The following is a 27,958-nucleotide window of genomic DNA, read 5'->3' on the forward strand; positions in this document are numbered from 1 at the left end:
CTACACTCCTGAAAAGAAAATACTAAAGTTTTCAATTAAAGCTAGGAGAAAGAAAAAAAGCAAACAACCAAATATACACTGAACAATATAGATTTAATATAAAAAATTAAATTATATGCTCTTGCATCAACTTACAGCTTTACTTTCTTCTGGGCATATAATCAAAATGAAATACGCAAATATATAATTTAATGAGACATATGAAGTAAAAAAAATGTCATTTTTTTAAAATGACACGGAAGTTTTTGCTCTATTTTATATCAATGTCCTTAATAAAATATTTTAAGAAAAGTCATGATGTACATGCAAAATTACTCTCTCTGGCCCATTCTTCCTCTGGTTTAAAACATTATTTTGAAACTGTATAGTTACAAACAAGTGGAATGAGTTTCAGCAAGCAGTTCATACCAAACTTTTGTAGAAAGGGGACCCTGAGGTTGGTTACAACATTTGTAAACGATGAAGAAAATGTTCCTGAAAAAGAAATAATTTGTGAGAATAATATTTAATAGCAATGTCTTCTTTGGATAACTTCTACTTGAAACCACATTGAGAGAACTATTGTTTTCTTTATTTAACCAAATGGAATTGTATATGTGTACGTGTTTCTATTTTCCAGATATTATCATGTAAAAGTTATTTCACATAGCTTTGCTGTTCCTCGGGACAAAAAAAGATGACACTGTAGGTGAAAAGGGAAGAGTAGGGATCTTGTCTGTGTGTCTTGACAAACCATGGTCATAAATTTATGTACCTGAGATGGCTGGTGGGAAATACATGATGGTGATCTCCACAGTTCTCAAAATGATCTTACAGCCTTTTTTCTTCCAGCCTGCAGGAAACAAATTTCTCCACAAAATCCCTCAATTCTTTATTTAACCCATTAACAGAAGATTATAAAAATCAGATTTGCTAAAGACCTACAAGTGCTAATAAAGATTTTTTAGTCAGAGATTATGTCCTTTCATGCTCTCATTGCTCTGAATCTTCATTTCCCTATCTAAGTTTCCTATCCAATTTTTCTAATGCTTCCCCCCATTTAAATGTCCCTGATTTAATACATCCCTCTAGGGTCCAACACTGTTTCCTCACAGTCCTATCAGTTTTGGACTTCAGATTTGGGGTTTGGTTTGGTTTTTTTTTTTTTCTTGTTGACTTCAGTATCATCCTATTAGCTGCAGTGGCTGCACAAATTCAAACCTTCGTCCAGTTCCTGCCAGGGTCTGGGTAAGGTTCCATGAGTAGAAGAAAAGGATACACCTTAGGTGGTGCAGAGAGAAGGAGGGAGAATACAGAATAAAGAAAAAGAGAGAGTCAGTGGCCTAATGATGACACAATTGTAATTACACAGGAAAAGAAGAAGTATAATTTATCACATTTGTAGACAAAATTCAGTCACAAATAATCTTTTTTGTGGCTTGTTGATGAGATGGTATGTCTCATCAATACTCTGCTGAAATCCAAAGGATGAAAAAAAGCTCTATGCACCATCATCATAAATTTTAATTGATTTAATAAATATGGCTAGTGAGTACAGTGTTTGCAATAGCATTACAGGTGTGGAACCTCCTGAAGTCCTGTAGGCAAGCACCTTCAATATCCAGAAATAGAACTTCATTAGGGTAATAAGAGGCAAACTCCAGGAAGGCCTGCAACATGCAAATTGCAAAAGATTGCCCTTAATAAGATCAAGCTCTCCCAGGGAGTGGAAATGAGACAGAAAAGTTATAGCTAAGATTAAATGTTTTTACAGCCTTACAAGATTAGAATGAAAGTCTTTAAATTTCCTTCTATCGGAGAGAAAGGCATTTTCTCTCTCTCATATGACATATGAGCTAACAGGTAAAGAGTTGTTAACCTCTACCATATCAAATACACAGAGAACCGTAAAATCCTTAAACATAATTTCTTAAAGCGTTACGTTCCTAAACTCACAGTGTAGCCTACCTTATTGATGCTTTCATTGCTTTATCCTAAGTACTACTAAAATTCATCTTAACTGTCTGTTAGGAAAATAGAGAAATAATTCACATTCTTATCATTTGAATGTGAATTATTAAGTTAGGATTTTATTGTAAGAATACTCCACCTTTTTCTCTTATCTGTATAAATGTTTCATAATAGAAATCCCTTCTTAATAGCCCTTTAGTATGCTGAAAAATCTATAATTAACCTACATTTTTCAAGAAAAAATAGAAAAGTATTACTAAAATCTGGAGCTGGTACTGTTAAAATCATGTTCTGATACTCAAGACAAAGTAGAAATAACACATTCAAAAGCTGAGATGAAAAACCTAAGACTGGAACAATTTTCTAAAAAATGAGGAGGACTGATAATGCTGTTATCACTCAGTTTATCTAGTCTGTCTCCAATTTTGCAGTTCCCTTTTGTCTCTCTCTCTTCTTTGTAATAAACTTTGTCTTTAAAATGGTGACAACCCTTGGTTCATTAATTTTATGTCCTGTCTTACAGCCTCTTTATTAATTTTTTAAATGACATACAGTTTTCAGGAAAAGCCTCAAAAGTAAATTCTCATTGATTTTTCAATTAAATAATTTGGATTTCAAAAGAACGTTTGTATTTGACTTTTGGTGACCTATTTCTAAATTGTGTTATGCAACAAGTGAATTAGACTGTTGGACACAATTTGTGCTTTTCCCAGAAAGTATTGATTCCTATAACAAGCCATTCTGAGACCATAAGTATTACAGAAATTCTATTGCAATCAGAAGCTGCTATGAATTTTTCATTTGTGGATGCAGCTATCGCTAGGTGACCCTGATAAACAGATAGTTCCAAGTTTTTAGTGTATGAACTGACTTCAGTTATGCATTATCAGGTGGTCACATACTCTTAATTTTGATAATGCAAGGCTGTGAGTGAAGAAACAGTGAAAAGAGCATGAAGGTTTAGTTTCCAATACAGAGGACATGTATCAAGTACAACCATCTGAAACACTGTATTTTAAAAAATGCTTTTCTTTCGTGGGGTAAATACTAGAAAATTGTGTTGCTTTTAGTGACTCAGAATCTGGGGACAGTGGAATTCCCCTTTTGGGGAATGCAACCTGTTGAACCCCAGGCCCTCACTGTCCTTCCAGGAGCTGTGACACTGGGCTCAGAACGACAAAACTCTTGACAAAAAAGTCAACTGAACTGAACTTCCTCACAAAGGCATGCACAGTGCTACGTGGGCATTAGTAACTGTCTAGCTGCATGAGCTAAATACATGGGGGAGTTTCAACTACATTTTAAACTTCTGTGCATATTGTTCTAATTAAAAAAGCAAAGAATGATGATGTAGCTCTGAAAACAAGCACAGTCAAGCCCCAGGAGTTGCAAATTTAGGGCCAGGTGAATTGTGGATCCATGTTCTCTTTCTTCCAAATTACTTTCCTATAATGTGTTTTATGATACTGAAATGTTCTATGAATTTAAAGTAGGGATGAGTGAAAGTTCAAAAGAGGAAACTGGAGATCAAATATTTTAAATTTCTGGGTACTTCTAAGGATATTTAATATTAAGTATTATTGGAACAGTCTGTTGTTTTAACTTTCCCCTACTTTTGAGCCTGAGGTTGGCAAAAAGGGCACTTCATGGTATTTGAAATATATTGATGTGATAATGGTTGTATGCTTAAGATTTAAATTTGAATGAGCTGTTATGTTAAGGCATGAGACAGCTTTGTTTTATGGAAACCAGTAGTTGTTCTTCTGCTTTTTTCTTACTTTATTTAAAAAGTTAGCAGCAACACTGTCAGGTTTGAAATTCAAAAGTAAAATATTATTTCTGTCTGTCAGTACCTCGGCTATTCCTTTGGAATATCACAGTTAACTTCCATAGCTCTCCTGTTACCTGAGATCTAGGGGCAAACTGAAGGCTCTGGACAAGGTTTTAGGTGGGTTAAGTTCCTGTTAGTACTTTGGATTAACAGGAATGTGTTCATGACCTTTAACTAGTCATTGAACAATTGATCAAACCAGATACACTGATCAAAGGTTAATACTCAAATGTCTGTCACTAGCTGGACTAGTTATTTGGTTTATTTTGCACAAATAACTGAAGGCTGTTGTTTTTTATTAGTTTTCTTGTGCTGTTCAGTACCTGTCATGTTGAAGGTGATTTGATTGGCATATTTTCTAGTAAGCTCTCTAGGAGAGAAAGAAAAGAGTGTATAAACAGAATAAATGCCAGAGGTGGAGAAATAGAGACAAAAAAAAAATCTATTACTAATTATTAATTATGTAAGAGGTTTCAAACTGACTTTGGTTTGTAGTCATAAAATTGCTACTAGATTAGGCCTGTACCAAATCTTATTTTTTTCCCAGAAATCCTTCAACTTTCCTAAGAAGAATCTTCCTGATTTGTATCAACAATTTTTAAAATGTTTTGACTGTCAAATTTGGTTATGTTAATGATTATTCTTAAATACCTGCTATGGTTTTCTAATGTTCATATTTCCTGTAACATCTCATAGAATAACATTTTAAAATTACTAAAAAATATAAAATCACAGAGATGTGGATTTGTTATGAACATTTCTTCCTTTTTTGCAAACATAATACATAATATTTAATATTGGCCATGCTCAAATGGAATACCTGTGTCAATATGAGTAAAACCCGTGTTACATGTTTGCATGCCTCAGTATGTTATGGATAAATTTCCACAGAGAAACATATCTCCCACAAATTTACGTTGGACTATGAGAACCATCATATCTGAGCAGTGATGTAAATAGCTGATTAAATTGTAGAGGCACAGGCCAGAATTTATTTGCACATTAAATGCAACATTTAAAATAATTTTAAGAGAAGTCTGTTGCTAGAATTGTTGTGATACAATTTTAAGAGAATTAAACTTTCAGCAAAATATCATAGTTTTACAATTGTGTCACTTTAAAATGATCAATATCAAAAGCAGCAATAATTATGATTTATTAGCAAAGCTACCATTTTATGAAACAGTTTTGTATAGAGACATGCAGTGCAAATAACTAGTATTCCCATTTAAGATAATTTTCTTTGTGGTTACAAATTACAGTGCAGTTCATTTAGAGCTATAAATACACAGCATGTCTAGATACCAGCCATATTTTAAGCTGGAGCTTGCAGTGAATGAAAATGTAAGCTTCTCTTTACTACCGGTGTGCGATTCAAATATTATGAAAATTGCACTTTCTTGCATATATTTATTAATAACAATTAATATATACAGATAAAGAAATATGACAGTGTAAGGCAAAACTCATTACAACTCATCAAACTTTGCCTATACCAGGTGCTTCAAATGTGCTCCTTCTAGTTAATATAACTAATCATTATTTTAAATGTTGGAGACATAAGCAAGTTTAAAATGTTCATTGTTCTTTCTGTAAGCTTTGCTTAAAATTTAAATAAAACAACTCCTGTTTTATCCTTTATATCAGTTAATATATATAACTTAGGTGCAAAAGAACCTAAGTAGGTTTGGGAGGACAAATAAATATACTCGTCAGAATTTTTAGGATCTAACTCTGTAGAAAAGGATATATAGATAAAAATAGAGAATATAGAATTACTTGAAAATCCATAATGCTACTTCAACTTCTGTAGATAACTACTACTAAATAAAGTTATTATTTCACATTTTGCAATGCATAGGACAAAACCCACATAGGCTGTGTAACTTATATAGCAAGAGCAAGATAGAAAAAAAAACCTTTTTTAAATAAAAGAATAGATAAGAATATATCAGTTTATGATTCTAATAATAAGATTTAGTAACTAAATTGGTGATTTTTAAATAGTAGTTTTGTCAGAACCAGTCAGTTGTTGCAGCACTTTTTATTGTAATTGTTCAGGACTTCTGAAAAAATATGTTTCCTATTTTTTTTTCTCCTTATTCTGTCATGGGACTTCTTATAATTATTTCTCAAAGTAAGATTAGTATTAATAATCATATTGAAAACCTCATGACATTACTCCCAAGAGGTGTTTCTTTGCCATGATTTAGGCAATCCGACTATCCATTACAGAGCCGATAACTAATATTAGAGCAGGCCATGTCTGTTTTTCAGAGTAGGAGCTACAGAGCTAATTGCAGATTTTCTTCATGCGTCCAAAGTCAATTTTCTTTCTTTTGTGGAGCAGCACTGTTCATCCATTCACTTTCACTATTCCTACATCCTGTGAAGAGCAGGTAAATAATTAATTACCATAAGATGGAAAGGCACTATAGTTGATGGGACTTCACTCTGCATGGATCTTGTTTTAGCTTGGTCTTGTTTAGTATAAGTGTTAAACCTAATGAAGATGAACAGGTATCCTGTTTTTGTTTTGCTGTTTTATTTTGCTTTGTTTTGTTTTTAAATAAGCTTGCTTATTTAGGATATAAATCAAAACAGAATTGAATAATGAAAACAATGTCATAGTGAGAAATGGGAATCTTATTTTCTAAGTGAATATGTATAATTATGCAAATGATCAAATCAATAATAAGTTAGAAGTAAACCTGAAAGTAGCAACTCAGAAAAGACACTTAAAATAACGAAAAAGGCTGCATAAATAATGTTAGTATCTCAATATGGTCTAGAGCAATTGCAAATATGATTTCACAGATGCTTACATTTTTATGTTCACATTTATTTCACAAGGTTAAGTAAACTGCTGTTGGCACTAGCAAAATGAAGTTCCGTGAAGCTTTTCTGAAGGAGAAAAAGCTCTGCTTCCAGCAGAAAAAGAGTTTTGTGATGAAGTTTTCTGTAGAGGTTGGAGTACATCTCCCATTATGTGCCAATGCTAAATGGTCTTATGATGTGCTCATCCCGTTTGGCCTTAATGGAAAAGAGTTGCACCACAAGAAACGTGGTCTGGCAAAAGGACTTGGAACACACAGAGTAAAGGGGCATTTCTGTGTTTCTTTTGAGTGTTTCAGTTTCTAGGAAAGGTATTTTTTGTTCTTTCTGCAAATGAAAAACTGTAACAACCCCCAAAATGACCCAACTCCATAGTATCTTTAAAAATTAAATTGCTTTCATTTTTCTGTGGACATGGGAAAAGTGTCTGGAGTATATATTTATGCTGTAAAAATTCTGCTCAACCTACACAAGCAAAGGACAGGCCTGAAGATTTGCCTTGTTCATAATTCAGATCCTTGTTGTGTGTGATGCAACTTTTTCATTGTAGTTTCGGTTTGCCAGATGTTCAGCTGCCATTTTCCAGTTAAGTAACATTGATTATGTCTTAAGGAAATGATTAATTCTTCATTTACAGTGTTGGAGAAGGGAAAATATGCAAATACTCTTAAATGGCAGTTTCTTACCACACACACAGATAGTGGGATAAATACATGCTAATGTGCATGTGTGGTTCTGGGTATGAATGAAGGAGATAAAAAAAAATACAGTTTGACCTTGTATTTAGCTGATAAAATCTACTGTTCTTACACAGACTGTGCAATATGTTGTACAGGGAATAACTATGGTGTTATTTACACATTTATTGTGCTCTTTAGAGGACAAGAAAAAGATAATTTGAAGGAACTCAAAGGTACCATTTATTTTAACTTTCTGCAATGGATAGTAATACATAATTACAGTAAATAAAGGGGAGAAATATATAAATAGGTGTTAAATTCTCTTCCTCCAGTCTCTTGTTTGATTCACTGCATACTTTCTACTACACAGCTTCCTGTCATTTTATGTTGTTCGGTGTATGCTATGCCCTGACTGACAATCCCACCTCTCTGAGCCTTTCCTCATCTGAGAGATGTGTCAATCTCTTCATAATGTTATTGACTGGACTCTTTCCAATAGCTCCATATCTGTCTTGTACCAGGCAGACCAGAACTGACACAGCACTTCATTTGTGGCCTCTCCAGGGCTGAGTAGAGGAGAAGGATCACCTCCCTTGGCATGCTAACAGACTCCTCTTTATGCATCCTGGGATGCTGTTAGACTTCCTGGCCACAGGGGCATATTGTTGGCTTATGTCCAGCTTGGTGTCTAGCAGGACTCCTAGGTCCTTTTCTGTAAAGATTTGTATTTGTCAAAACCTTTTTTATCTGCTTACACTTGTATATAGTTTATTGCAACGTCACTCTCAGACACTGTAAAACTACACAGATGAAATAATGTGAAAGATTTTTTAGTTTGCTTATTGTGCACGTATGCAGGATATACATATATGTGAGTAATATTTTGTGCTTGATGTGACAATCCTCACGTAATGAGAAACCTATAAATCATAAACTTTCAGCAATTGATTGACAAATACTTTTAGTGAGACTAGAAAAATGCTACTGCTTTCTAAACAAAACTGTTGGCAGGCCTCCTTTCACTTTTAATTTTGTAATCCATTTCTGGAAGAGCTTTTTTGAAGCTAGTTTTTATCTGGTATATGTGAAAACCTAACCTGTTAATAAAACAGTTTTTAGGAGATGTCTGATACTTACTTGTGGGTATGGATTAGTAGTGTCCATTTTTGCCCATTTTGCACTGATAAATATGCAGAGAAATGAGGAAATTCTGTGTGGCTGTTATGTAATAGGAATCACAAATGTGTGCTAGTAGTGTAATTTGTCTCAAATGAATTTTGTTTTTTCTTTCCTTGGCACACTTCCTAGAAAATTATTTTCTCTTTCCAAGTTCATGTCTCAGTATTATATTTTAAAAAGAAAAAATGTTTTAATAAATTTTTTCTGTAGCCTATAGAATCATAAAATTTTTAACATTGGAAAAGACCTATAAGATCATGAAGTCCAATTGTTAATGTTAGCACCACCGTGTTCACCATTAAACTGTGTCTGCAGCTGCCACATGCACGTGTTTTTTGAACACTTATGGGGATGGTAACTCAACTACTTCCCTGGGCAGCCCACTCCAGTGCTTAACCACCCGTTCAGTGAAGAAATTCTTCCTGATGTCCAACGTGAACCTCCCCTGGCACAACTTGAGGCCATTTCCTCTTGTCCTGTCACTGGTTGTCTGGAAGAAGAGGCTGACCCCCACCTTGCTACAACCTCCTCTCAGACAGTTGCAGAGAGTGATAAGGTCACCCCTGAATGTCCTCTTCTGCAGAACAAACAACTCCAGCTCCCTCATCCACTCCATTTAGGACTTGTTCTCCAGACTCTTCACCAGCTCTGTTTCCCTTCTCTGGACATGCTGCAGCACCTCAATATCCTTCCTGAATTGAGGGGCCCAAAACTGGACACTACTCAAGGTGTGGCTTCACCAGTGCCGAGGGACAGAGAGACAATCACTTCCCCACTCCTGCTAACTACACGATTTCATACAGGCCAGGATGCCCTGGGCTTTCTTGGCCACCTGGGCACACTGCTGGTTCATGGTCAGCCAGCTGTTGACCAGCACCCTCAGGTTCTTTTCTACTGGGCCGCTTTCCAGTCACTCTTCTGACAGCCTGTAGCACTTCATGGGGTTGTGGCTGAAGGGAAGGACCCAGCACTTTGCCTTGTTCAGTCTCTTGTCATTGGCCTTGGCACATTGATCCAGTCTGTCCAGATCCCTCTGTAGAGACTCCCCACACAAATTGATTCCATTTCCCTATGTTCCATGCCCTATCTTAACTCTGAAAGATACCCTTCAAATTTATTTCCTGATTTCCAAAGTTTATCTCAGTGGATTCAGAAAATCCATGTCACAAAAATCACAGGTGTATCCCAAGCAAGCACAGCAATGGTGTTTGTCAACATGAGAACTAAACAAATAGAATGCAGTTAGGAAAAATATGAATCATAAATTCACTATGTACAAAATTGGTTGGTGCAAAAGTTGATTTGACCAGCTATGCTAGAATACACAAGTAAACAATTTTATTTGAAGTCCTGGAATGACTGGAGCTGTTGCACACTGTGTGACGTCCCAGGACAATCGTACTGAGCTTGACTTCAAACAGTTGACTTCCTTTCTTTTTTGTTATCTTTGCTCTGATAAAGTGTTCTAAGCTTTTAATTTGGAAGAAGGGGGTAAGAGTATAATTACAGAAAAGTCTGGGACAACCGCCCAATCTGGATTTTCTTCAGCGTTCTGACTCTTAACTTTTTATATTTTTAAACAGTATTAGGAAATGAAATAATTTCTCTTTACTGTTTATATGAAGTTGATAGCCCATATATGTTTGAAATACCGCTGTCTGTTTGTCTCCAAATTTCAATAACAAAACAGCTAAAATGTAACAAAGTTATTTGCAGACTCCAAACACCTATAGATGTCACAATGCTAGTATGTTATACATTTGATCATCACACTGTGGCAGTCTATTTTTGCACTCAGCTTTTAAAAAAACTCCTAAACTTTTTTTGCTGTCTGTTAATGTATTCCAACCATCAGTAATAACGCCTGTTGTAATTATATTAATGATGAAACAAATTGTTTGTTTTACCTAATATATTTCAGAGATACCAATGTGATTGCTTGCCTGGATGGGAAGGAACATTTTGTGAAAAGGAATCAAATGAATGTAAATCAGAGCCTTGTAAAAACAATGGCACTTGCATGGATCTTTTCAACAGCTATCGGTAAGCACTGCATCTTCTCTGTGGCTGAATGATCATGTACCAGGAATGACAGGTTTATGCAACTCAACTCAAACCAAATCAATCAACCAACCAACCAAACCACCAAAGCAAAAGAACCCTGTGAATTCAAAACATTTAGCAAGCAACAAAGTTTGGAACTGTACCTTTTCAAAGAAAATATAGTATCCCTTTCTGTCATGTTTTCTCTGTAAGCACAGGAGATGCTTTAAGAGTAAAAGTAGTGGGAGTGGACAGTTATAGAGTCTTGGATGAAGAGATTATATCATTGCTGCCACCTTGTGGCTTAAGATGACAACAAAATAGTAATTTAACTAAAATTTATAGCCGCTCAGACAAAGCATGAGAATTTGACACTAACCATATTAATTTTGCCTTAAACCTCAATTTTTATTTTATGCATGCTTTTATGGTTTAAACATTATTTTGTTTCAGTATTATGGGGATAAGAATTTTACAAACAATCCAGTAATGAGGTTCTGCTCTATGTAGACAGGTTTTGTCTCAGTTATGATGTCAATACTAGAACAGTCCTGTAAATTCTTAATAGGTATTGTTATGGCTGCATAAAGAGCACAGTGTAATAACTGTGCATGGTGCATAGTCTAGTTGTTGTGCAGTGATTATATTCCGGGTAATATAGACAATAATCAGAAAGAAAACAGTTGACAACAGACAAATGATTCCCCAAATAGCCAAAGATAAATTTAACTAATTTAAATAATATATATAATATTTTTTGCATTAATTTAAATCCAGAACTTAAGGGAAATACTTTGCCATGTCCTAGAACTGGCTATTCAACATCCTATTTTGGAAAAATATTTTCAGTTTGATAACAGAAAAACAAGTGTTGTGATGTTAAGAAAATCTGTTAAAGTCTTTTCAACTACTTTTTTTTTTTCACTTTTTAAAGTCTGTTGGGATATGAAAAAAATTGTTAACTATTTTTATTTTTGTGGTCCTTTTTTTTTCTGATACTTGTAGTTCTTTGTAGTCTACTAACAAAAATTATGTTATAACTGCATATTGCTTATGCAGGTTTAGGTCTTTCATTATGGCAATTTGAATTCTTACATGTTGTAATGGATCGAATAGGCAATTTCATCATCCTCAAGGACAATTCTAGATGTATGAATATTTTGTAGCCATGAATCTTTACCTGCCTTTACATTTCATGAACGTTTTCAACCTCTGAACCATTATATGTATTGCAAAAGGTAACAGGGCTTCTCCTGATTTTATTCAAACTGGGTCAGCTACATATGCACTAATCCAAGGACCCCCCATTTCTTATTGAGAATAAAATGCTCCAAAAGTACTTTTTCTGCATTTGAGAAATACTGAACTGTTACAGAAAATGTTTCCAAGAAAATTTGTTTGAACTGTAAGCACCATACATATTTTTCCTCAGAGCTATCTGTCCTAGTTGACATAATGGAACAGAAAAATTAGACTTATTCTTGAATCACCATATACAAGGGTCACAATAACACCAAACAGAAATTCTTTAGAGATACTTGTAGTTGAAACTGTAAGTTTGAGTCTTGGCAACCACAAGTGTGGCTTGATGTTTTAGTCATATAATCTAAAGCAATTTCATTTCAGTCGTTAGAGCTGTCATTTTGTCAATCTGTTTTGCCCCCACCTCCCACCCTCCCTCAGACCTGGTAACAAGCATGGATTTAAGGAACACGGACACCAACTTTAAAAACAAGTGTATAAATTTACTATAATGCAGTGGTTTATGAAAGGATACACTTAACAATGTAGCTAATAATTACTACAAAGAAAGTCTTATAGTGATTAAGAGAGATACATCACCAGTTGCCCTAAGTAATTATCATCATCCAGTCCGCACTTCAGCTGAGAAGGCCCTGATCACAGCGGAGGTCTGGAGAACCTCTTCCCAGCAACTGGGAAATCCTATGCAGTGTGTCCACCCATAGGGGAAGCCTCATCTTTGCTTTGAGAGGGTCCAGCTTATATAGTATTAAACAAATTAGCTTACATCACTCGATTGTTGCGTAAAAACAATCTGGCTTTATTCTCCTCCTGGTTTTCCCCTTAGGCCTGGCCAGGGCTCAAGGTAAAATGAGGAGTCAGTTTGGACTGACTATTATCAAATGCCCCATGACCTTGCTTAGTCTCTAAATATAGAATTATGACTACTTTGATATCTCAATTATGAACCAGCTGCCTACTGTTCCCAGGACCTTGGCTGAAAAGAAAGGAATATTTATAACACATACAAACCTTACTAATTATTGACAATATGCTGTGCTAACAAGCATAAATGTGTATTCTTAAAGCATTACTAAGGATTATATAGATTCTTCATTAATAAGCAGATATATGGCTAAATACAATACTAGACTAAATATAATATTAGGTTGGAGAGTTCATCTTACAGGTCAGCTTTGGCTCAGGGCTGGTCCTTGAGGCCTCAGCATTATAGCTGTCCTAGTTTATACTCACAGACGCTAAAAGATATTCTGGTTTTTTTTATAATTACTCATAATTTAAAAAATATGTTGGTTTCTATTACCTTTGGTAACACTTTTCTGTTGAAACATACATCGACAAGACAAAGTGTTTGTCTAATGGTAGCTAAGCAGTGGCAGTAACTACAACCTGATCCTGATGACATTCAGCTGTGTCTTTAAAATTAAACATAGTCTTTAAAATAGGATAACTGTATTCTAGCTGCCTAATATAAAAGATCATTGGCATTCTTGAGCTGTGCCTAGGCATTTTTTTGGACAAGCACTAGTTGGTCTGGACCAAATTCAGGCCAGCAACTGCTCTGAGAATGCAACAGTGATAGACAATGCAATTTCCTTGCCTGTGGCCATATTCTGGCACTGGAGACCAACATTTTTCCTGCCTGCTCATTCTTATCCTTTAGATTTTAGTTCTGGCACATGTTTTCTACACCCTATTTGTGCATCTATATCAAGGTGTCCATTGCCCCTTCAGAGTATGGATGTTATAAACCTAATTGTGTTACAAAATGCTGTGAGTGGTGGTATGGTGTTACAAAATATTTACTCATATTCTCCAGTCATGCTATTTTGGGGTGCATATATCTGGAAAAAATATTGAGTAGAGTTCCTTTAGCCTGCTTCTAGGTTCCCTTTTTTGAGTACCGTGGTCCTCTTCTTTTGGCTAAGTGTGATACAGATCTGGGTCTTGTTTCAAGTTATAACTGGATCACACATAGGTAGTCAAAAAATTATAGATAGTTTTGTAATGTCATTTGCATGCCTCTAATTTTGGAGCTAGTTTTTTTCTTTTCAGAGGTGACCCTGCTGCTGAAATATCTTCCCACTAAGTTCTGCAAGGATGAAAGTTGGTAAATGCCAATGTCACCTTAAAGTTTGAGTCTCAAGTTCATTAAGCACTTCTGAGAAATTACTGATAATGTGCAAATATGTTTTCTGTATTTAAATGCTCTTCATTTAAACTCTTTTGTTCTTTATCCTGTCCTGTAAGGGGCCATAGTTTTCCTACCTCCCTTTTGACTCCATCTAAAATAATGAATTGTGTTCATAGAGGTGAGTAGTTTGAGTAATTTCGGAACTCATCTCACACTGCAGTAGTCTTCCTTAGCAATGCTTCTTCAATTAGTAACAATGCCATGATCACCTTTCTTTGTCTTTATTTAGATAATAATTTATGTCAGCTGACAATTTGAATAACTGTATTGTCAGCCAGAGCTAGACTTACCCTGACTCCCTCTTGTTACTTTCTCTGTACATTCCCAAATACAACATCTTGTCCTGGTGCTTCATAGCATTTGAAGCCATACCTTCTTTTCAGAACAAAAAAATAATTTTTCATTAGTTTAACTGTCGTCTAAGTTCTTAAAAAAAGACTAGTCTTATGTCATTAGGATGTATTCGGTGTCATGCACACCATGAACTTTAATTTCTAGTGTTACAGAAAACCACTTTTTTTACCCCCTTCCAGAGAGGATTTATTCAGAAAAGGGAAGTCAAAATCAGCCTCTCCGTTTCCTCAGAACTATGTAAGAATTCTTCTGTGCCAAGTTTTAGAAGCAGGTGGTTCCTAAGTTAAGGATGTGTGAACATGTGAAAGATCTATAAGTAAAAGCATGCCTATTTACACAGTGTATTTTAAAGATATGCTTATTTCTGAATGAATGAGTTTTAAACTGTCATGGAATTCAAAGGTAAATCGTGATATGATTGTAATTTGAATGCTGTGTTCAGTTTGCCTTCTGTTTTTACTGCATTCCTTTTAACTACTGTTATACTCTTCCTTACTTTTTTCCCCCAGAAGCAATAAACAGCTTTTCCCACAGATGGGGATCACCTTGGTATTTAATGGTCCCAGATGCCAAATGCTGAAACATTTTCTTGCAAGCAGCAACTGGCTTCTTATCTGGCATTTCTTCAGGGTTCTTTGGCCAACTCTTCCTCTCTTGTTGTGGAGACTTTTCTCAAAACATTTGTCTGTTGTACTTCTAACTTATCTTTCTTTTGGAATTGTAGGGTTTTTCCTCATCCTAGTGCCAAGTTAGGTACACACCTCTTACTCAAAACCATCTTTAAAAGATTTATATAGGCAGTCAGGAGATTTACTAATTAATTATCTAAAGAAATTTGTGAAAGTACAAACAAGTGCTTCCTCCAAAGATAGTAAGTGTTTTATAGTGCATCTCTGGTAATACTGCTAACAGCTGGAAATGTGTAGTGTTACAGCTGGAAACGTGTAGTGTGCTGCTTATACTATAGTGTGTGAAATGAGCTTTAGGGTTTCCATTGCCTTAAGCAAACAAGAAAATATTGCTATGCCATCTCAGCAGCATCTACTAAAAAGTCACTGATATTTTGCACCCCTTAGGGCATCTTTTGGCCATAATTCAGTAATCTTCTCAAAGGACAAGGTCATTTTTATTCAAAATCCTAATGAAACATTAAAATTTAAAACAACATGCAGTAAGTACCTGTAAAATACCTCCCCGCCCCCCAAAATCAGTTCATCAACTTTTTCCTCCCAAACAGAAGGATTGTTCCCCATGGTATATTTTATCATTAGCTGATGTACTTTAAATAAATTTTTTGTAATGTATTTTGGTTACAAACACCTAAAGAGACGTGAAATGAACTCACAGGTTAAATAAGAGTGCAAATCAGTTTCTAAAATAATAAGGTACCTGATGTATAGATTTGTGCACGTATGAAATGTAATATAAGTTCATCATGGCTGCAGTGCAGTTAAACACTTTCACTGCAAATAATGTACAAATATGTGAGCACAGCTAACAGATGAAGCAGTTTGCACGGCATTTTCTGGGCTCTTGCTTGAGATATGCTTAGTTTTCTGGGAACTCCTTCTGGGGTTATCAGAGGATTGCTGGGAACTCTTTCGGGAGCTTCAGGGTGTCTGGTGCTCTCAGGAAGGTGTAGCTACAGAAGGCTGTGACTGCTAACCAGCTGTAGTAGTTCCGCACAAGCTTTGTTACGAACTTTTCTTGATTGATGGAGATTTAGACCTTTTCTTTCCAGCTGACCCCTCATTAAGGACAGTCAAGTATCCTTTCAGCAAATGCTAGGAAGACTGTGTGTAACTTTCAGTGTAACTTTCAAGCCCAGAGCACAGCCAACAGAGTAGAAGAGGCCCAGAAATTCCACTGAGAACACTGCTTACTTAACGTAGTGAGGTGCTGCAGGCGCTATCCCTGACCATCCACAACATATTAGAGACCTCAAACCAGACTGAGCTCCTCAGGGAGAATGCAGTTCTGCAGGCCTGGGGCTGCAAAGATGTTTGGGCCTCTTGCTGAGGCTGGAACCTGAGGACACAGTGTCCTTTCCTGGAGGAAGTACGTGTATGCTGGAGGAGGATCTGTGCTGCCAAGTAAACGAGCTACAGGAGGCAGTCAGCAGACTGTGCAGATGAGATAAGAACACCATGTTCTCCAAGGCCCTACAGATGCAAGAACCTGAACTCCCAGTCATAGTGAAGGCAGATCAGGTAGAGTCTGCGCATAGGAAGTTTGTAAATGGAGACTCCAGTTGTGATAAAAGCTAGAAACCTGTAACATTCACAACTGGATGAGGGCTCCTGACCTATTTGCAACTCTGCCACTAAAAAGTAGGTTCAGTGACCTGGTAGCAGAGAAGGAACTAGAAGGTCTGTCCAGTGAAGTATCTGAATCAGCTAAACCTGAGTCATGAGGCAACACCAGAAGGAAGGATGAGTGATGGCAAACACTGGGAGACTCTCTGCTGCAGGCTCCTGATGGGAGGTATCATGAATCCTGAGAGATGTGGTTCATGTCATTGTGTGGTCTCTAAAAGGTCTTGGTGGCCAGGAGAGGTTCCTAAGGATTGCAGAAAGACAGAAAACACAAATATGCCAGAGAATGGAATGGGAAAAGGCAGAAAAAACAGAAGGCTAGAAATGGAAAATGTCACTGCTACTTTCAAGAAAGGCCAGAAGGGGGATATGTGAGACTGTGGACTGATCAACCTCACCTGGCCCCTGGGAAGGTGATGATGCAAATAACCCTTGAAACTGTTTTCACACACATGATGGAAAAGAAGGTGACTGGGAGCATGATTTCACAAAGGGGAAAGCATTTCTAATGATAGCATTCAAAGAGATGACTGGCTTGACAAATAATGGGAAAACAATGGAGGCTGCTTCGCTTAACCTTAGCAAAATTTTAGACACTATCTGCCGTAACCTCTTCATAGACAAAACTCGCTAAATTACTGGACACAATTAATCTTTGACATAATTCATCCCCTCATCATGTTATGTAGCAATGATATTAAAACTGAAATTCAATGGCTTGTCTTTTGTAGCTACAGTTCTGGGCAATAATAAAAATGTTGCCACCAGGAAGTATTTTTGGGCAGGGTGTGATTGAGTATGGGGTGTGTGTGGCATGGTGAAAATTAAAACTAGAGTTTTAATTCACTATTAACTAAAGTGAATAGAAATAAGATAGGCAATGCAAAAAAAATTTTTTTCCTTGAAAAAAGATAAAAACCTTGAGAAGGTTTTTCAAGACAGATTTCAATACTTCGTTATTTCTAATCTTAATATGATAATGTTTCTGTTGCAGATAATTCATAATAGACTCCTTCCTGCTTTTTCTTTTACCCTTAATTTAACTGTTCTCTAAAAGAATGTTCACTGTTTTAATTTGTGAAACCTTCATAAAACAGGAATTTTAAACAAACAAAGAATGGTGCTGACACTTTAAAAATGACTCATTAGAAATGAATGGGAAAACCATCTGTCATTGTTAGCTACAGATTAGATATTTCATGCATCAGCAGTGTCTAATACATGTACAAAGGAAAAAAATTTAGAAAGGATTATGGTCATTGGTGTTGACATTATATCCTTTTGAACCATGGAGAATCAGTAATAAACAGTTCCACATAAAAGGGCAGGACATAGATCCCATTCTCATTATTATAAAAACTGTATTTTTTCCTCTGATTTGAAAGCTCATTAGTAAAACTTCTTGGAAGTTAGTTTCACTTCTTGGAAGAGATTTCATTGGTTTCAGAGGTATTGTTCCTTTATCTATGTTCTTATAGCAATTCTAAAGTGGTCAAGAGTCAAAATTTTTGTAAATTTATTGTCAGTTTTAATGTCAAAGTTACCTGTTATCTGTGTTTATCTTGTCTTGAAAAGGTTTCACAGCAAAAACAAAATCAAGGTTTCATGTTCAATTATGAGGTTTTTTTTTTTTTTTGAAGTAGAAAATTTTTTCAGAGCATAACAGTCGCAATTTCCTTTTAAAACCCAGAATGGGCTAGCAAGTACAAAATTGGTTTTGGAGAAAAACATTATTGTATATTTAGAAAATATGTTTGGAAAAGTATGAGTTATTCAGCTAAAACAGTTGCATCTTTGAAATAATTGATTTTATATGACATTACATTAAGAAATACATACGTACGCACGTACAAACTACGTTAAATGGTTCTAGTATAAGTAAACTATACACAACACAATTTGAAAATCAGCATTGGCTTCCCCACCACTACTTTCTCTGAGTAACTGAGTTTTAGTTAATAGTCTTTTGGGGTTTGTTTGGGATTTAAACTATTGTGCTCTTTTAGATCAATAGAAGTATTAAAGGAAAGTTTATTTAGACTGCAATTACAGATAGTAATTGCAGTTTATAGAGGTCCTTCTATAAAACAGTGCTCACTCGTCAGCAATAGCAAGCAGACAAATTCAGGATCATCATATTTTCTTCCACAAAATGCCAGTTTGGATGTATGAAAAAAGTCTATCAGAGTTATAAAGGAGAGTCTTTATCTTTGAAGGTCACAGGTAGAGAAGAGGGCCACAAATACAAAAGTCACACATCTCTATGAGCATCCATAAGTATTGTTATGTATGTCTCTTGGGCTTGTTCATTCCCTGTCTGGAAGGGACAGTCATAAAATTTTCATAGGTTTGCCTTATTGAAATAACTCAGTCAGACACCCATAGAAGAAAGTTGGATTGCTTATATTACAGTAAATATCAAAGGTAGATAAAGACATAACTGACTCTTGAAGACCAACTGAAAATAAGTTTTTTTCTTATTTTTATAGCTTATATCAGAACAATAATCTTTATAAGGACAAAGCTATTTTTTGAAATGCTAGTTACCAGGACATGACAAGACAGATTTTGTTTTGTAACAGAATCTCTAGTAGGGAAATAGCTACCTCTGTGTGACTGCTGTATTTGAGCAGTGTAGATATTTTTTTGTTTGTTTTTAATATTGAGAAATACTGTCTGACTTAAAAATGTTTATTTTGTCCTTTTCTTATTTATATATGGGAAGTTGTAGCACTCCTTGATAAAATTTTTCAAGGGTTTACTTAAATAATACTTCTCAGGCAAACCTCAGCTAGGCCTGTGTTAGATGGTCCCTGGGTAAATTTAGTCATGGGGGATGAAATGTTACTGCGTCAGTTGTTTGTTTGAAGTTACAAACCACTAACATCATTAGGTGATTATAGGAGATATATTATAGGTGATAGGAGATTATAATTTGACATATCGACAAAGGTCAGTTTGCGTAAATTTTTTTCTTTTCTTGCTGTTATTTTAATAAAAAATGTGAGAACAGAGACATCCCTGCTTCTTAATCTATTTCTAAAGTATTTTCTAGACTGCCAGTATTGATTATGACACTTTCTATCCTTTCGAATGTTTTATTTCATATAGACTCCTTTGAAAATCTGAGTTTATGATGTTGAGATTGGCACTGGGAGAGTTGTTCTCATGCTAAATGATCAACCAGACAAGCTTTTATGTGCAATTGACTACTTCTGAATGTTGAAAATTCTTCAGTAGAGCTCTTAAAATATATAAATATTGATAGTATATGGTTATCTAGTTGGTTCTAGGCATAAAGTATTCAATGTGTTCTATGTTTGGAATGAAAAAAAAAAAAAGGATAGTAATCCATTTATTCAAATATCAAATACATGGTTTTTTTACACCACTGCTTCTATTCCTGGATCTGATAGTGCTTCTTCTGTTTGAGTAGACCCAAGGTAGAGATCAACTGACAATTCTGGAAGTAACTCAAAAATTACCCATTGAACATTGGGGAGAAAAAAAAAGCTAATGAAGACATCGCTTAAATGACAAAAGTGTTTGTGGAGTTATACTTCTTTGTCTCATCCGTTCAAACCATTATGCAGAGGTCATTTGTATAGACTTCTGAATTGGTGTGCATTACATTCAATTCTTTTTCATGTCAAATTTTTTAAATGTCAAGGTAATCTATCTTCAGGGTTAGATTTGTATTGTTCATGCTTCATAAAATTTCAAAGTTGCAGCACGTTATCTACCACTTCATGTTGCTGTGCTAATTATTTTTAATAAAGGGCAGCAATTTTAATTACCTTTACTTAGTCTTTTTTTGTTGCCTGTGGCAGAAGGAACAGACCAGGAAAGATCTCCTTTACTCTCCCAGAGCAAAAGTACCTTCCACTGTTAGCACTCTACCAAAGAGTTTATTTTTTCTTTTCTGTAATCAGTGCCATCTCTGTACACAAGGTGAAGGGCTTTGAGGTCAATTGACAGAATTACTGTTGCATTGCTAAACTTTCCAAATTTAACAAATGTCTCTCCTGGAGGGGTTATTGCCTGCACTCGGGTGATAGCTTCTAGTGTTTCAGTGTAGCATTCTTCTTCCTTTTAGATTTCTCAGGTCAAAGAGGTCTTGTCTCAAAATCAATGTACTAAAACACTGTAAGAGTTTTAGTAACCGTAACTCTTAGCAAATATCAGAGTAATATAAACTGAGAAAATGCATTGAGCTAATTTCCATAGGAACTAGACCCTTTACACTGCAATCTAGCACAGAAGAAGAGATTTCCAAGGGGAAATAGTGTTGAAGACACCAGTTTCTGTTGGTACAGCAATAAACCCAGTACTGCCACAGTTGTCATCAAAGACCAACATTAAATTAAGAGGGAAGAACCAGCAAACAGGCAACCAGGGAGATGGAAGCCTTTTATTCAGAATCCTTGAAAGATGGTGAGTCATCCAGATAGCTGACTTATTTACCGAGACTAACAGATTAACTTTATGTAACTCTTGGAGGCCACATGACAACTGATTCCCTCTGATTCTTGAAAGAATGAAATAACACTTCTTTTTTCTTTACTAAAGTGAATCACTACCACCCAAGATACTGGAGGTAGATTATTACTTACTGTTCACTGTCAAATTCATTTACTGATGGTCTGTTTTCACAACTTAAGGGTTTTCTCTTTCACAAATCTTGTAGAAATGTTGCCTGTTAGAAAGGATACAAATTGTGTATTTAGTGTCAGATTGCTGGGTAAAATCTTGAGTTACCTTGTACTGTTATACTGATTGTTGTTCCAGTGAGGGATGAAGGACATATAGGCAAGAAATGCAACTCTTGATGTTAGGGACAAGAGATGGCAAGATAAAAAGGAATGTGTGTCCTTTTCCCTTTACATTTTGTCAGGACCAAAAGGAAGTTTAAAGGGGGTTTAGTTAGTAGAGGATGCTACTCAAAAAAACAGCTTCACACGCCAAAATTCATAACATTCTATACGGGGGTCTGCAGTAATTCAAGAAATTAACGGTGCTACTCAGAAAATTGTTTTACACACTAAACACAACAGCAGACATATCTTTCTTACTCTTCACTCTGTGTTGTGTGTTAACTTGCTAAGCTGCATTCCAAAATTTTCATGACTGATAGCCTTTCCATATAACTTTGGCAGTTTGGGAGACAGTATTTTTAAATAATTTTATAATTTGTTTTAAAAATCTTGAACATGGTAAGTAGTTTTTCCTAGTACCCTAGATAATAAGCAAAACAGGAAAGCAAAATCAAAAAAATACTCCCAAAACGTGGGAGTAACTTTTTTTGTATTTTTAAATGAATTTCTGCTGCATCTAAAATAGGAATTTCAGTACACAAGACTGATGGCAAGAAACTTTAACATTTGTTTTCTATGTGGTCATGGTCTATGAAAAAGACTGTTGATATCAAACCATATTGTATTTTCTGGTTCCAAGCTATATGGCCTGAATGATCCTGCCATAGGACGGCAATAATGTTCAGTTATACTTACTTTGTTGTCTTCCTTAATTAAAAGTATTCCAAATACTCAGTATTTAGGCTTTTAAAGCACAAATTTTTTCTAATAAGACAGTTTTACTGGTGATTTTTAATTATTTGAATGTTTACCAGCTGAAACAGAAAAGTGTAATTTCATCTGGCTTCGTAGATCAGATAATGTGCTGTGTTATCCTTCTTGAAATAAATAAGAAAATAGCTTGATCTGAAAACGAACGGAGTGTGTACCTCATCTCTGTGGCTCAGTACTGTGAAAGTTGCGTGCAGCCTGACATAAGATGTATCTTGTATTCTGACTCAGGAAAATGGAAAAAAAAAAAACAGCTGCATTAAAAAAATTGGAAGATGAGAGTTGAAATACCCTTCGTAGGATGTAAAATTCTGTTTCCTAAAAGAGAAATGTGTGCATTGCAGCTGAAGTAGAGCTTAAAGTAAAAGCTGAAATACAGCTTGTTGTCTCATTGAGCTGAATGTTACCTTGTGATTGTGTGAACTCATTGCTTCAAAGAGAGGATTAAGGAAGAAATACATGGAAAACAAACAAATGTAACTTTCTCTATCTGATGCTCTAAATTTTTTTTCATTGATGTGTCATGTTCCTGAATACACAGAATATTAGAAATAAATTTTAGCTACTGTTACCAAAGGGAAGAATATGAGCAGAGGATTATGGGAGGAAAGTATACAGAATAAAGAAAATATACCCTAAAAACGAGGAAAAAGAACAATTAATAAAAGGCTGAAGCAATTAAACTGGAAGGGAATGAAAACTACAACAGCCCCTGAAGTTCTTCTGTTTGCATCACACATGTAACAAGCACACCTAGATACTATTATAGTAGTAGAAACATAATCTTTTTCTCTCTCTTTCCAGCATTATATCTCCCAAATAATTTTTCTGTAGTTTGGGGTAAATATTCACTTACATTTTCATCTTTAAGAACAAGCCAAGAAAGTTCACCATATTATATTTGCAGATTTTATCTATTTGTATTGTATTTCATGTTTTCTATGTAAAAGGGTTAATCCTTCTGATTTCTCATTCAGAAATATATTATTAATCAACATACTCCTACATGTATTTTGTGTTCCATGATGCAAACTTCTCAGACACTTAAAATTATTAGGCACACAATAAAGAGTTCATCTGTGTATGCCTGTCATTACCTGGTACTATTCCCCAAGTACTTTATCTATGTTTTCTTAGCCACCGTTTTGGATTAACTTGAAGACTGGAGGTGGTGTATATACTTCCCATAAGCCAGTATCTACATCTCAGTTAAATTAAAAAATGGTAGGTGTATGTATGACAAAGGTAATAATTTTGTTTTTCCTAATTTCAGCTCCCCATCATTATTCTAACAGCCAATAAAAGCAGGTGGACTTTCTTTCATAATTTAATTTATAAATTGATGTTCACCTACTGATTTACTCTATGATGCACAAATTGCTCTTTGTTCACTTACTGATTAATCCTTTGGAAAGAGATGAGAGGGGAAGAGGAGATATTTCTTCCTGTGTGTCCACTTTCTTGCTGTACACAGTTTGGAAAATTATTTATCATTTGATCATGGCAGAAATTAGTGTATTGAGGAATCAAAACACTGGATAATGGATCAACTTCTTAGCTACTTCTTCCTTTGTTTAATCTTTTTATGCCCTGAACTTCATAACTGAAATTGTTGCCTAAAATTCGGCTCCTAAAGAAACCTCTAAGACTCAATTTGTGAGTTTATGGAGGCAGACATTCTTTTACTACGGTGTGTTGAATGTGCTGGGAATCAGTTTGCCAAAGTGCATACCAAGGTATCTTAGCTAAAGCTTATATGTTCGCATTACATGATTATTCATTTTTGTTTCTCACAATCCTGTTACGTATTCATGGTATTTCCCAGCACTAATTAGCATAAATACATATCCTTATAAGGTCTCTGAGGGGCTTTATCAAGGATCTCTGGTGGTCATTTCTATTCAGGCCCTCAAAGTTCTAAGTGACCACTTTATGAACTCTTCTAGGACAATGCAACTGGTTATACAACAACTCCCTGTTGCTTGCTTGGCTCCTTCTGTAAATACAAGTTCCTTTCTTTATTGTTTATTTACTTTGCTTGGCTGGTTTCTTTGAATTGCTTGGCTTGGCTATATGTTAATTTTCTATGGTATATTTTGTTGCAAGCACTACTAGTTCTGTTACATCTCTAAACCCTGATATCAAAATCAAACCAAGTTGTTATTTATTTCATTATGAATGAAACTTCCTATTGACAGATCGACAGCCCAAGGAACTGAGCTTCCTTGTTGACTAACCAAAACTGCAGCAGTTTAATAGCTCTTTCTTACTCCAAATTGAGCAGATGGGAGGATAGTTCAGTCACTGTGTTCAGATCGCAACTCAATTTACAAAAAATTGGTGATGACTCTTGTAGTAATTGTAATAATGAAGGATGATATTGTAATCCTAAAATCATTTAGGTTGGAAAGGAACTATAAGTCTGTCAAGCCACAGAACCACAGAATCACAGAATATGCTGCGTTGGAAGGGACTCACAAGGATCATAAAAGTCCAGTCTTTAGCCCTGCACAGGACCACCCCCAAGAAGCACACCATGAGGAAGAGAGTATTCTCCAAACACTTCTTGAACTCTGTCAGGCTTGGCGCTTTGACCACTTCCCTGGGGAGCCTGTTCCAGTGCCCAACCACACTGTGGATGAAGAACTTAAACCTCCATTGACACAATTTCAGGCCATTCCCTCAGGTCACTAGAGAGAAGAAATCAGTGCCTGCCCCTCCTCTTCCCCTCACAAGGAAGTTGTAGACTGCAATGAGGTCTCCCCTCAGACTTCTCTTCTCCAGGCTGAACAGACCAAGTGACCTCAGCTGCTCCTCATACAGCTTCCCCTCAAGGCCCTTCACTATCTTCGTTGCCCTCCTTTGGACACCCTCTAACAACTGAATATCTTTCCTATATTGTAGTGCCTAAAACTGCACACAATATTAAAGGTGAGGCCACATCACTGCAGAGCAGAGCAGGACAATCCCCTCCCATGACTGGCTGGCAATGCTTTGCCTGATGCCCCCCAGGACACGGTTGGCCCTCCTGGCTGCCAGGGCACTGCTGACTTAGATTCAACTTACCATCAACCAGAACCCCCAAGTCCCTTTCTCTGGCACTGCTTTCCAGCGTCTCATTCCCCAGACTGTAAAAGCATCCAGAGTTGTTCCATCCCAGGTGCAGAATCCACCACTTTTGCATTAGAACTTCATATGGTTGGTGATTGCCCAGTCCTCTAATTTGCTGAGATCTCTCTGCAGGGCCTCCCTGCTTTCAAGGGAGTCAACAGCTCCTCCCAGTTTAGTATCGTCTGCAAAGTTGCTTAGTATCCCTTCCAGTCCTGCTTCCAAGTCATTTATGAAGATGTTGAAGAGCACAGGGCCTAAGATGGAGCCCTGTGGAACCCCACTAGTGACAGGTTGCCAGTCTGATGCTACCCCGTTTAGTATTACTCTTTGTGCTCGGCCCATGAGCCAATTGTTCACCTGCAACATGATGTGTTTATCCAACTTTGTGCTGGACATTTTGTCCAGAATGATCCTGTGAGAGACAGTATCGAGAGCTTTACTGAAATCCAAAAAGATTACAACTGGCTTCCCTTGATCAAGTAGAGGTTACCTTGTCATCAAAGGAATTCAGGTTTGATAAGCAAGACTTTCCTCTCCTGAAGCCATGCTGGCTGTGACCAATGACTGCGTTGTCTTTGAGATGTTTTTCAATACTTCCAGAATAACCTTCTCCATAACTTTACCAGGCAGTGAGACTGACAGGCCTGTAGTTTCTGACGTCCTTCATCTTGCCCTTCTTGAAAATCAACAATGTTCACCAGCTTCCAGACATTTAGAACCTCACCACAGTGAACTGTAATAATGAAGGATGTCCTAGTATTCCTCAAAAGCAAAGCTGAAAGGCTTATACCTACCCTCCTGACATGCCATCATTGATGGACTTTATCTACACTACAGTGAAATATATATATATTTGAGTTAATTAAGATTTTAATTTTAACTTAAGAGTTATAACTTAGTAACTTAGGAGTTTCTCAGGCAACAAGATGTGCCATTCTTAAAAAAAAAAAATTATGGTCCCCTTCAATGGGATACTACAGTACTTTCACAGTGCCCAGAACTCCATACAACAGTCAGGCAGACCTTGGGAATTGGTTGTACACCTGCACTGAACTGTATGATTCATTTCAGGAGCTTGAAGTAGAAAGCACTGGTGTGGAAAAGATTTTCCTGTTATTCATGTTAACCAAAAGTTTTCTGGCATACCTAGAAAAGGGCAATGAGTAAGCAAGTTTATAACACAGCACTTTTATTTCAGGAGTTAATTGTTCCTGCCTTCTTAACTACAGCAATAAATGAAATAGGAATTTTAGTCTTTGCCATTATCCTTTATGACTTTGCCTCAATAATTTAAAAATTCTACCCCATTTCTATTGTTCATAAAGGTTATTATATGTGTGCCAATTAAAGAGCATGAAAAAAGAACAGAATAAAAACTAACATTACTTTTGTGATGCAGAACAGATTTAGCAACTAGTTTCATCCTCAGTCTTGGGCACTTCCCTATCACTGCCTTCTTTTCTCATTCTGTAGCCTGGCTGTGGCCACCAGACCTCCCAACAGAAAGGGCTATTGTTTGACAGCAGGCACGGAACAGAGGTGTCACCCCTTCCAAGAGGGGTTATTCCAAGAGCTGAAGCTAGAGCAGGGGATGCATCTGTCACTGGACCTCAGCACAGGGGTTAACCAGTGACACACAGCTCAGGGTGAGCTGTCAGGTCAGGACACAGCTGGGGACCTTATACAAGCAATGGAAAAAGTCACAGAATCACAGAATCATAGAATGGTTTGCGTTGGAAGGGACCATTAAAAAAATCACCTAATCCAACCCACCTACCATGAGGCAGGGTGATCTTTCACTTTATCAAGTTGCTCAAAACCCTGTTCAACCTGACTTTGGAAGACTTCCAGGAATGGGGCATCTACAACTTCTCAGGCCAACCTGTTCCAGAGTCTTACCACCCTCATTATAAAAAATTATTTTCTTATGTCCTCAATCTACACTCTCAGTTTAAAACTGTTCTCTTGTCCTGTCACTACAGACTCTGCCAAAAAGTCTCTCCATCTTTTGTGTAAGCTCCCTTTAATTATTGAAAAGCCCATTTAAGTATCTTCAGAGCCTTCTCTTCTCTAGGCTGAACAACCCCACTCTCTCAGCCTACAGGTACTTTTGTGACCATCCTCTGAACTTGCTCTGACAGGTCCATGTCTATCTTACACTGGGGACCCCAGAGCTGAGTGGAGTACTCTAGGAAGAGTCTCACAAGAGCACTGTAGAGGGGCAAAATCACCTCCTTCGATCTTGCTGCTTTTTACGTAGCCCAGGATACAGTTGACATTCTGGGCTCCAAGCCCACATTTCTGGCTCAATTTTCTATACACCAGTATGTCCAAGTTCTTTTTCATAGGGCTTCCCTCAATCCATTCATCATTCAGTTTATATTGATGCTGGTGATTGTGCTGACCCAGGAGTAAGACCTTGTAGATGACCTTGTTGAATTTCATGAGGTTATCATGGGCCCACTTCTCTAGCATGTCGGGGTCCCTCTGCATGACACCCTTTCCCTTCAGTAAATCAATTGAATCACTTAGCTTGGAATCATCTGCACATTTGTTGAGTGCTCACTTGATCTCACTGTCTATGTCACTGTAGAAGATTTTGAATAGTATTGGTCTCC

At 36.4% G+C, this 27,958-nt stretch overlaps 1 protein-coding gene across 1 annotated transcript in view; it reads left to right on the plus strand.

Annotated features, from left to right (window-relative positions):
• The window catches only part of EYS (eyes shut homolog), an 852,398-nt gene that overhangs the window by 357,346 nt on the left and 467,094 nt on the right, over positions 1–27,958 (plus strand). Inside the window, exon 22 of the mRNA XM_032683211.1 lies at positions 10,397–10,518. Coding sequence (XP_032539102.1) covers positions 10,397–10,518 — 122 coding nt within the window. The remainder of the gene's footprint in view (positions 1–10,396; positions 10,519–27,958) is intronic.

The sequence above is a fragment of the Chiroxiphia lanceolata genome, chromosome 3 (genome assembly GCF_009829145.1).
Source record: "Chiroxiphia lanceolata isolate bChiLan1 chromosome 3, bChiLan1.pri, whole genome shotgun sequence".
In the NCBI taxonomy this organism is placed as follows: Eukaryota; Metazoa; Chordata; class Aves; order Passeriformes; family Pipridae; genus Chiroxiphia; species Chiroxiphia lanceolata.